At 43.4% G+C, this 12,025-nt stretch overlaps 1 protein-coding gene across 2 annotated transcripts in view; it reads left to right on the forward strand.

The window, feature by feature from the left end:
- Nucleotides 1-12,025, forward strand: part of ASTN1 (astrotactin 1) — a 290,281-nt gene that overhangs the window by 216,076 nt on the left and 62,180 nt on the right. For both annotated transcript variants that reach the window (XM_035010736.1, XM_035010737.1), the window contains exons 15-16: nt 4,829-4,933; nt 7,321-7,509. In XM_035010736.1, the coding sequence (XP_034866627.1) occupies nt 4,829-4,933; nt 7,321-7,509 (294 nt within the window). The remainder of the gene's footprint in view (nt 1-4,828; nt 4,934-7,320; nt 7,510-12,025) is intronic.

The following is a 12,025-nucleotide window of genomic DNA, read 5'->3' on the forward strand; positions in this document are numbered from 1 at the left end:
TGGACCAGAAACAAATGTCATCAGAATCAGTTGCTGTCTGAAAGATGACACACTCACACAGACAAACACCCTGAATGGAAAAAATTAAAATGCAGCCTTTGGACATATGTCTAAAGCTTCTATCTCTAGTGTTAGAGAATCTAATTTTCTTGTTTCCACATCGTTTGCTGAGGAATACTTCCTGTGTGTGTGTAAAATATATATAAAGGGAAGTGTGATGTGACACACACAAATAGGACAGGTTCCACACCAGAGATATGTGTCTTCTGTTTAAAGATCCACCAAGATCTCACACGTAATAATTTATTGTGGAGGTGAGGAGATTTTACTTCAGTCGCTAGGCTGGGAGGACATAGAGTTGTCCTGGATGTTACCTGAGGCTTTTTTGGAGGAGTGCATGGCTAGATCTGAGAGACATCAGAAGACCACGTTTGAATCTACATCTTTGGAAATAAGGAACAAATCCAAACCGGGTCCTCGTCCACAACAGAAATTTCTTTCTCCCCAGTGCCCTTGGACCTCTCCTAATTTGGCATATTGGAGGTAAAAGGAGTAGAAGGATGTCCATATGGGTCACTTCCATTTTTCATGGCCTTGAGAAAGTCAAGTCTAACATTTGATGTACAAAGGCTCAGTCTTGTTTTTTTTTTTTTCTTAAAGCCCAGAATGACTAGAAGAATTAAAGAGATGGTTGACCAAATTTCTCCCATATTAACTTTCTAGTTCTGGTAACATTTTAATTGTATCTTTCCTGAGAGTCACAGAGAGAATATCGTATCATGTTGCACTAAGTGCTATTATAGGTCATAATCCCCATAAACCTACAAGCTTAGAAGATTTTAGAGCTAAAGTGATCTTCAGAATCTTCAACCTCAGCATTTACAAGCATGGTGGTGTTTTTTTCATGAAAAACCAGTGCTCCACCCATAAATAGGTTCTTTCTTTAAATACATTTGGAAAGACTATAGTATCTACCTCTCAGCAATTTGCAATACCTTAGCTTAGAGAGACAGGTCCCCAGCAGCCCTATAGTGAAGAACTCCCTTCTACTTCACTTGACCCAGCAATTCCCAAACCTGTTTAACCAGAGAATCCTTTTACACATAATAACTATTTCCATCTTTCAGAATTATTGGTTTGAAGAACATACTGGAAAATATTGATTTATGCACTTTATCTTGCTGAGTGCTGCTTCCCTCTTCATCAAAATAAGAGTTTAAGAACTCTGAGCCTCACCAGACTTTTGGGTGTGACAAGTTGTGTGGAAATAAATGAAGAGCAGTCAGATTAAAACAGGTGAAGGCTTCTTATTCAGAGCTGGCTATAGCAAAGGATTCAGCCACCATCGCTTGCATCTTGGCTGAGACTGAAGGGCAGACAGAGGAGTAGGAGAGCTTTAGAGGAAACAAGTGAGGGCTTCGGGTGTGCCCTGATTGGAGACTGTTGGCATGTAGGTGGGCCAACTAACTATGGAGGAATGAGGCATTCTAGGCAGATGTTTAGGGGTACATATTTGCCTTTCTCTGGTTGAACCTAAGTTGGAATCAAGAACACAAATCAGGAAAGCTCTCAGTGATCAATCAAGTCCTGGACATGTTGGGCCAATTTTTACAGAACATATTGTTCGGCTTCCTGGGCTGGTCACTAGAGATAGTGGTCTGACTTCTCTAAGTCTGATTTACAGACAGTAGACTAGCTCCTTGGGCTGGTTACTAGAGATGATAGGTTGGTTTCCTGGGCTTTTGGGGGCAGATTATGGGTCAGAGTTCTATTTTTATATATGGTCAGGCCATTGCCCCTTTGTATTATGAGTCTCTCAGTTGAGAAAAAGAAGACTCTGGAAGTAGACCAAGGAGGGAGAGGAGACTGCTGGCCACATTCATGGGCCAATGGATGCCATAATTGCTAAATCTATGTGAAGATTTAGAGCTCTGATCTCCCTGGAACTTCTTCAGGTTCATCACAAGAAACAGATTTTTAGAACTCTTGGGCATAATATATTTCCATGACATTTCAAATAAGGTAGCAGGAGAAACCAATCTTTCCTCCCTCCCTCCCTCCCTCCCTCCCTCCCTTCCCTCCTTTCTTCCTTCCTTCCTTCCTTCCTTCCTTCCTTCCTTCCTTCCTTCCTTCCTTCCTTCCTTCCTTCCTCCCTCCCTCCCTCCCTCCCTTCCTCTCATAGAAGTCTATTCAGTCATTCTTTTTTTTCAAGCATAGGTAGGGGAAAGCATGTTCTTTCTTGAGAAAGCAGTCAGAGATATTTTGTTTGGAAAAAGAGTCATTGAGAGATGTATTCCCAAATAATAATAAAATAAAATAAAAACTAGAGCTGATTACATGTCAAGGGCACAGTGAGAAAGAATCCTATGACCCAGCTAGAAAATATATACTTTAAAATATCCCATTCTTTTTAACTATGGACATATTATCCGTATGCAGGCTCAGATACCTCCCAAGCACTGACAGTTCTGCACCTGTCTCCCTGATTCTGGTGGAGCCGAGATGCACTCAGTAAGATTGTTGTTCTGTGACTAAGCAATGGGGCTCAGTTGCTTGGCTCATTTTGGATGAACATGGGACACCGTAATCCCTTCCTATCCCCTTACATCCCTGCCTTCTTTATTTTTTCTTCACTCGTTGTTCTGAACTAAAGCCCAAGAATTTATAACAAAGGCATCTAGGAAGAAATGGCCAGTGTACACAATTAGGGGTGATGAGGCGGTGACAATTATAGAAGCTGTGCGTGTACACGATGCTTTATTTTTTTCTCAGTGTAGTTTCATGCCCAGAACTTTACTGGGTTCTGGCAACCTACCTGTGAAGCAGGTAAGATGAATACCAGTATCGCCACTTTTCAGATAGGAGAACGGAAACTTAGGAGTTGCCGGGCCCAAAGTCACAGAGCTGGTCGGAACCTCAGGATTGAAGAGGAGGCAAGAGGTCACCTTAGTTAAGCCTCTCACCTGACAGCTGAAGTCCCTGGCAACCAAAAGGTCCGGCAGCCAGGTAGCCAGAGGAAGTCAGCCCGGGGCTGGCAGCAGAAACTGCCCCCCAGCAACACGGCTGGTGTTAGAACTCTGGCCTCCTGGTTTCCCGCCCATTTCTTTTCCCACTAGGAAACAACTCCATTAAAGGGAATGTTTTCCAGTATACTGAAAAGTCTTCATTGATTGGGCTTGCTATTTTTTTTTTATTAATAGACTTTTTGAAATAACAGCAAGCTGGTAAGCTGACGTAACTAGAGAAGGCACGTAATGTACAATGGTTCCACAAAGCATTTACGCCCTAATGAAACGTGCCTTGGAGGTATGTGACTGGGGTGTTAATCCTGTAAAGTTCGAATTTCATTTATATGCTTTTAAAATTAACCTAAAGGTGAAAAACCAGAGTATGTAGTAGTATAACTGTTGTCAAAAAGCTTAATGCCCTGAAAGAAGAACATTTGAAAGAAAAAAGGTACTGAAAACCTTGTTTTAGTTTCAAGTAACTTACCTTTGATAGCCCAAGATGAAATTTAAGCAATTGATTCCCTAAGCACCCCTTCTGACCCTTTTGCTTTTTGCCTTACCGGTAATTATTCCTGTATGATTCACACTGAAATGGAAATTTGGCAGTTACTCAACTAATTTGATCAGAGTTGAAAAGCAGCTAATTAATCCCGCCCCCTCTTCATCCAGTTTATGTATTAAATTTGTTGATTTAGCCTGAAGGAGGCATGGGTCACAATGGCAGGATAATTCAGTAGGTATGTATTATTGCCATTATATTTATACACATTATACACATAATATTTATACACAGTATCTATCTAAAGTTTCTATACATATTGCCATTCTATTTACAGATATACGTATATATGCACTTACACACATGCATACCCATATATATTTATTCCTCTAACTTATACACATAGCAAACGTTAGGCATAGAAATGAAGCTAAAATTAGTTTTCTAAGCTTAGCAAGGTGATTTTTTTTTATTCCCTGTGGTCTAATTATTTTGTTTCTGTAGCATTTTATATTTATAGTAATACTAGAATTCAAACAGGACGCCACTCTTTCTCCACAGTGCTCAAGCAGGAATAGCCCATTTTAGCATGTCTAAGCGGCTACAAGGATGTGCTTGTTGAGAATGACTTTGGACAAGTACCTTGGCTTCTCAGTTCTCCCATTGGTAAAAGGGAAACCACAAATAAAGTGTGTATTACAGTGTCTGGCACATAGATGGCTGTCCCTACAGGGCCACCCTGCTCCTTAATGACTGAGTCACACTGACCCTCTCCGTCCTGGTGAGGAAGAAATCAGCATTATCAGCTTCAGAGTAATTAAAACTTAAATACTGAACACAAATCAGTTAAACGGGACAGAAAAATCAATGTTATCAGGTACGTGAGCTGAGTCAATTACTATAGCTATTAAAGAGAGTAAAACTCACATGTGTTACAGTAAGCCTAGAGTTTCATATAAATTTACTAAGGGAATATTATAGAATGGTTAGGAACCCCGCCCTGTCTCAGATACATCTGGAACTCCATCCTGGCTCCACCTGGTGGCCTGGGGCCCTTAAGCAAACACCCTCTCTGGACCCCAGCGTCCCCGTTTATGAAGTGCAAATCGTAACACCTATCTTGCAATGATCAAATGACTTCTTAGCAAAATGTCTGCCACAGGGAAAGGATTCAATAAGTGAGAGCTGTCACTGTGATTCCAGAAATTCTCTCCATCAAAGAACGCTTTCTCGTTTTCTCACAATGACACCTGCTAACCCGGTAGACTTGGGACCTGTGAATCAATCGTGCACACTGAGCCCGCGTCTCCTCTGTCCCCAGGAATGGTGAACTTCAGTGAGGTGTCTGGATACCCCGTGTTGCAGCACTGGAAGGTCCGGTCTGTGATGTACCACATCAAACTCAACCAAGTGGCCGTCTCTCAGGGTGAGCACGGTAGCAAGCCGTCCCTCCCCCTGTTCCTGGGGCGTGAAGAGCCTTTCCAAGGGCACAAGCCTTTTATCCCATTGTTGCAGATACAGTCGAAAATGTAGCCACTTCGTGAGATACAGAACCTAGTCACTCAGATTCACCCTTAAGGGCAAACACCTGGAATCGGATCCTTGTCTAAAGATAGATTAAATTGCAAGTTTTATCTTGGACTATAGAAGTGATGGGAAGGGCAAGGCAGGGCCGCTGAAGATAAACACCTACCTTATCTTTCTTCCTGGGGTCACACAGTATACAGAGAGGATATGCAAAAGCAGACTTTTTTTTTTTTAAAAAAAGATTTATTTATTTATTTGAGAGAGAGAGAGCATAAGCAGAGAGAAGGGCAGAGGGAGAGGGAGAGGCAGACTCCCCCGCTGAGCAGGGAGCCCGATGCGGGACTCAATACCAGGACCCTGAGATCATGACCTGAGCTGAAGGCAGACGCTTAACTGACCGAGCCACCCAGGTGCCCCCAAAAGCAGACTTTTTATAAATTGACAGAATAAAACCTTCCAAACGCAAAGAGCATCACTTAGAGTTTTCATACAATGAAAGAAATATGGAAGAAGAGCAAGAAAGAGGAGGGGGCGGGGAGGGGATAGAAAACAGCTTTTATGGTCCCTAAACAGCAAGTGAGCGAAAAACAGATAGATGATAGGCAAGAGAGCTAGATACCTAATAAGTTAAGGAACAGTGAATTCCAAAAACCAGGACAAATTGATCCAGAACAGTGAGGCACCTTGTACAAGTATTCTTTACATTTGAGCGGTAAATGACTTGAATCAAGTTTTTCCTAGCACTTAAGCAATCCTAATGTGCAATTTGCAGATGGGAAAATTAGTTGCTATAAATAAGGCCTTAATAGAGGTACACATCTCCATTTCAACTCATCCGCTTGGACTAGGTGAACCTTACTCAACTCCTTCCTCTAAAGCCAGCTAAGGAATGTACCAGAGGGGAATTTTATACCGTAGAGTCTGGTTTCTCTGTGTTGGTTGAGAAGGTAACTAGAGCCAGATGATATTGTTGGCATGGGATGACAAGACAAGGAGAGGGATCTTCAGGTCAGCAATAGGGAGGTAGAGCCTTGGCACCAATAGGAGAAAAATAAAAATAGGGGACAGGATTATAAAGAGGAAGCAGGACATATTTAGGAAAGGTAAAGCTTTATGCATAGGGAAAGAAAATGCATTAAGGATGTAGAACATTTCCATAGGACACAAGGGCACTCAGAACTCTGTTTATTTTAACCTGAAAGAGTTCTCGGCAAGAAGGGATTGGGATGGGGAATCTTACTGAAGTAAACTCTGCTGGCACAGAAAAACCTCGAAAGAACTAAGCAGCTCCTCATTCTAGGAAAACGTAGCAGTGGAGACTCTGCCCTGTTCGCATGCTGAGCCTGCTCCCGGCACATGTGTCGTGTGCACTGGGGCTTAACAAAGCCACCCGAGGCACCACAGGTGATGTGAACTTCCGCACTCGGGCTCTCGTGCCCGGGCCAGGCTCTGCCTTGTCCTGATAGGACACAGGTGTGGACATAGGAAGGCTGACTAAATCTGGCCAGGTTCAGGAGGTATTGGATTTGGAAAATTTGTCATGGGCTATCTTTCCAACCAGTGTAATTCTCCTCAACAGGAAAGGCAAATCTATGGAGATTTGGCAGGGGATGCGGGAGGGGGGCGAGCAGAATCGCCAGCTCCCTGTCCATATGCTTTTGATTTTCTGAAGTAAATATAAGCAGTATATGAGTGACTTTTCTCACCCCCCTTCTTCCATTATCTTCCCAATACCAGTGTCTATGTCTAGAGGCAATATTCTACTTCCAAACACTCTTTTGGTCACTACCCACAGTTAGAATACATTTTTTTTACACCATGACCTTGAAATATGCACACTCCCACATACACACAATGGAAATTTGGTGAAGCAGGACTTCATTTTATGATGTGAAATGTTCTTTGCTGGTATTTGTGTTTCTATTTTAGACTATGCTATTTTTTTTTTTTTGAAACGCCATTATTTGAGCTCCTAAATTGATTTAATGTCATGACTTACGATTTGAAAAAGAAAAAAATAACATTGACTTAAGCAGGGAGTTAGATTTGGCAGTGTTCTGCCTGCACGAAGTTAACAACATAACCAACTGGCCTGAGAGATACTCACTGAGGAATGAAAATGTCTGATTTAGCTAACTGGAAACGTTCAGCTGGTAGGTCCAGCCAGCTCTCCAGCATCACTTTGGGCCACACGGGCACTTCTGCTTTAGAGGCCGAATGGCCCAGGAATCCAGATACCTACCCTGTGAGTCCTCACTCTTACTCTTGGGTGATGTTTCTCCATAGCCCTCAGCAATGCGCTCCACTCCCTGGACGGGGCTACATCGCGCGGGGATTTTGTGGCCTTGTTGGACCAGTTTGGCAACCATTACATCCAGGAAGCTATCTATGGCTTTGAGGAATCCTGTTCCATCTGGTACCCAAACAAGCAGGTGCAGCGGCGACTCTGGCTGGAATATGAGGACATCAGCAAAGGTGAGTGTTGAGCTCGTCAGCAGATTCTACACCCCATACAGGTATGGTTGTCTAGGTGCGAATCATGGGACCAAACTAAAGGAGTCTGTTGGTGAAGGACTAATTCAGATGTCGCCTCAATGTTCTGTGCCCATCCTTAAAATTGCCAAGGTTGGAGTGTTTGGGGAAACTTTAGATACAGGATGGGGTCAAAAGTGTATGGTCACTGTGTTAGTTATCATGGACAGAGTCCTCTAAAAGTTTTTACCAGTCCCCATGCATTCTGCTCTCATAGCAAGGGCAAAGAGTTCGACTGTTCTTATGGAACAGGGGAGAAGCAGGAGAGTGTCACAGTCTGCCCCGCTATGTCCTACCTCCGCCCTCCCTGGCTGGCAACCCCTTCCAATAACCACAGAGCAAACCTCTTCTCACTCTATCCTGTGTTTAGGCCCATTTTTTGCCCCACTGATTTGTGCTAAGAGGAAATCTCCATAGGCTCAAGTGTTTATACAGCTCTGGATAACAGCCTTACAAATAAATCTTTGTCCACTGTTGGATAGCAAGTTAGTATTCAGTCCAAATAAGTATAAGAAATTGGAATTACTCAAACCTTCTGAATTCACCTTCTGGTATGGGAGGAGTACTGGCTGGCAAATATGTATTCTGATCAACCAAGACTGATGTAGAATTGCCATTCATGGAATTTCTTCTGAGCTTACCCTCATGGCATTCTGATGAGGCCAAGTTATGGTTGTGTGAGTTGCTAAAGGGCAAGCGATGAAATTAGTGCAATGGAAACTCAAGAAGTAGGTCATCCTAAGATTTAATGATCAGGAGTCCCTCTGCAATGAGGGACCTTCTGTGTCAGCAATGCTGCGGTGGAAAATTTGCCCCCATGCCTGAGATGCTCTTGACTCTCTGAGCTCCATACAAATTTCTGTTTTGTCTTGCTCAAGAGGTAGCAGAGGCACGAGGCCCTCTCTCACGGCAGGGCATTTCCTTCCAGAAGAAGCAAGAGGCTTGTGTCTGGGCTCCAGTTGTTGCAGGCATTTCCCTCCAAGCCCTGATTCCCCTAAACTCAAAGACACAATCACAGGCTTCTAGTATCCTTTCAAACTTCCATCTCTGAAAATTCTGTTCTGATTCCAATTTGCCAAGAAAGGAGTGTCATGTAAGCAAATGTAGATAAGGCCAGTTCCAGCTGGCAAAGCTTTCTTACATTTCTATGCCAGAGCTTAGTGATTGAATCAAAAGGCTAATTCCTCCCCTGTTTCTGTTTGCCAGTGGTTCAAGGATGGCCGGGTTCTGGGACTGCTGGGACTGCTGGGACTGCTGGGAAGTCTGACCTTCCCCGGAACCCCTGGTTCTATCCCTTGCTTCTATCCCGAGGGTTGCGGTATCCTTGAAGTTCAACACTGAGCCCAGGAGGGAGATATATCCATGACCTTGGCACTGTGCCCTCCCCACGTTGATCTCAAGCCATTCTTACCAAGGAGGAGTTCATTTTGTCACACTCCCACTGGTGACTTTAGTTCTCCTAAGTATTCTGTATACAACCCCTTGCCTGTTACTGATCTTAGAAGATACTCGAACATTTTAATATGTCTATTTAGATCTCTCTCCGTTGTCCATGTATACCACCACCCCCCTCCCAGATCTTACTCTGCGTCACATAGAGTTTATTTATTTATTTTATTGTTTGGTCTGCTTAGTACTCTTAAATGGTTTTCTCCTCCCTAGGTGCTAATTTCCTTTTCTTCCAAAAGCATGAAGTATGCTACTGATGAAGACTTATAAATACATAAAACAGAGGAAGATTTTCTTCCACTTTTCTGCACTCTGAGAGGATTGCTCCAGAATGGGATTTATACACTAGTGGTGGCAACATGACATAAAAGTGACATCTTGTTGGACTCGAGTCCTTTGATGATATGTTCTTGCCTGCTCTGACTTTCAAAACCTTCTAGTGAAAAGGGTTCCTTTGTTGTTTATTTTTGCACCTAAAATTGCTCACAGATTGAATAGGAAAGGAAGCTTGTTAGGGGTGAAATGAAGTAGAAAATACCCAGGACTTACAGGTTGGGTCTCTTGGCATTGGTCGGGTGACTTTTGCTTAGTTCACTGTCGGGACCTCATCTGTAATGCCTTCTGTGGTTCCTTCCAGCTCTGATAGTTTGTGAGCCCCTCTTTATGTGAGCACCTTTCTCAGGCACTAGAGCCAAGATTGTCCTCTTCCTCCACAAGTCACTACAAAATCTCTCAAAGGTAGGTTCCATGCCTTCCTCAACTTTAACTTAGCAGGATCTGACACAGAGCGGAGCACATGGTAAGCCCCCAACAGGTGTTTATTGTGGTCATTGGTGGTGGTGGGAGCAGGGGTGGTGGCAGCTGGGGGAATTGTAGGAAAAGCCCTTCTGATGCGGCAACTTGCCAAGTGGGTTTGATTACAGACATGCAGAGTGCTCTAGTTCTGCCTGACTGATGAACACTCACAGATGGATATTTTTGGCCAGATACTCAGAAGGCAGCCTTCCATCCATCATGCACTTAGTTGTCATACTACCACTATATGGTTTGGCCATACCAACATTTAGGAACATCTGTCTTTCAGTAAGTCTGACTGAAGCCTATGAAAAATAAACTTCCACTTCCATTGCTTAAGATTAGCCTCTCCTGGGCGCCTGGGTGGCTCAGTTGGTTAAGCGATTGCCCTCGGCTCAGGTCAAGATCCTGGAGTCCCGGGATCGAGTCCCACATCGGGCTCCCTGCTCGGCAGGGAGTCTGCTTCTCCCGCTGACCCTCCTCCCTCTCATGCTCTCTGTCTCTCATTCTCTCTCTCGCAAATAAATAAAATCTTAAAAAAAAAAAAAGATTAGTCTCTCCTATTTTTTTTTTTTTACAGAGCAAATAAGGACTATCAGAACTGAAATTTTCCAACCTCCCCTCTCTCCACTGCTAACCTGACTTTTATCTGCTCTCATTGTTCTTTGCCCTCCTGCCTCAGAAAATGTAGTGAGTTCCTTCCTCTTCAGGCTAAACTCACCTGTACGGCAGCCTCTATCCCTGTCTGCTTCCTTTTGGACCCCACTCATTCAATAGTGTCTTCATCTTTCACCTTTACAACCCTTCAACCACTTGAATTGTCCCTCTGCCAACCTTCTGTCTTCCCCCCAAATAGTAGTTTTATAAACATGCAACTCTTTTACCACTGTTTCCTTTCAACATATTACCAACCAAACTTCCTGAGCGAGTAGTTTATGCATCTTTTCTCTACTTCCTCAACTTCTTTTCACTCTTCAAATTATTATTATTTGCTTTCAACTCCTTCCATTCTACAGAAATAGCTCTGGAGATGGAAATCAAGGGCTTCCTAGTCAGAGATTCACTTTTCCATTCAGTGATCATTTTATCTATGTCAGCTGAAGAATTCGTCCCTCTTGACCAGGTCTGCCTTTTCAAAAATTCTCTCTTCCCTTGATGTCTCCGATTCTATTCTCTCCAGATTCTCTTCATAAATCTTTGGCCTTTATTTCTCATTCCTTTTTCCCTTTATTCCTCTAAAGAAATCATTTACATTTTGCTCATTTTCCAGAATTTCATCTGTAATGTTCAGCTCTTCTTCACTGTTGCTGGGGGATTCTCTACTATGTCCACCTCAACCTTTATCTCTAATCCTTCCCTTGAGATTCAAGACCTCATTTTCCCTTGAGTGTTGAGCATTTCTACCTGGATATTCTGCAGGGACGTCAGTGGTCTCCATCTTTTTTCTCTGTATCCACTAGTGGATTTTTCCACTACGTTGAGGGGTCACCGCACAAAATGAGGAGTTCCTTCTAGATGCTCTCCTCCCTCCATCCTCCACATTCACTCATTTACAACATGCTGTTCTTTCTACCACCTAAATACTTCTCCAACAGGTGTCTTCTCCTGTCCATTTCCCAAAGTTGTATGAGTTTACAGTATCAGCTCTCATAAGAACTGAAACTGCTTCCTCACGTGTCTCCTTTTCTTCGGTTTCCTGCCATTCTAGTCTATTCTGCATTACAGTTATCTTCTTACAATGCCACTTAATCATATGACTCCTCAACTCGAAGCCCTTCACTAAGTCCCTCCGCCTTCCCAACATGAGCGTGACCTGGCTTCCTGTGTTGGTTTCGTAGGGCTGCTGTAACAAACCGCCACGAACTGGGTGGCTTTAAAAAATATAAATGTATTCCCTGACTCTTCTGGGGGGCAGAGGTTCAAACCCAGTTTCAGTGGGCTAAACTCAAGGGGTCAGTAAGCTGGCTCCTTTTGGAGGCTCTAGGGGAGAATCCCTTCCTTGCCCCTTCCAGCTTCTCAAAGCCACCTGGGTTCCTTGGTTTGTGGCCATCTCCTCCATCTTTAAGGTGCATCACTGATCTCTGAGTCACCCAGCTGTCTGCCAGGACTCTTTCTTATAAGGACCCTTGGGACTACACTGGGCCCACCCAGATAATCCAGGATAATCTCTCCATCTCAGGAGTCTTCATTTAAACATACCAGGAAAGTCCCTTTT

The sequence above is a fragment of the Mirounga leonina genome, unplaced genomic scaffold (genome assembly GCF_011800145.1).
Source record: "Mirounga leonina isolate KUSES-001 unplaced genomic scaffold, KU_Mleo_1.0 Mir_154, whole genome shotgun sequence".
Classification (NCBI taxonomy): Eukaryota; Metazoa; Chordata; class Mammalia; order Carnivora; family Phocidae; genus Mirounga; species Mirounga leonina.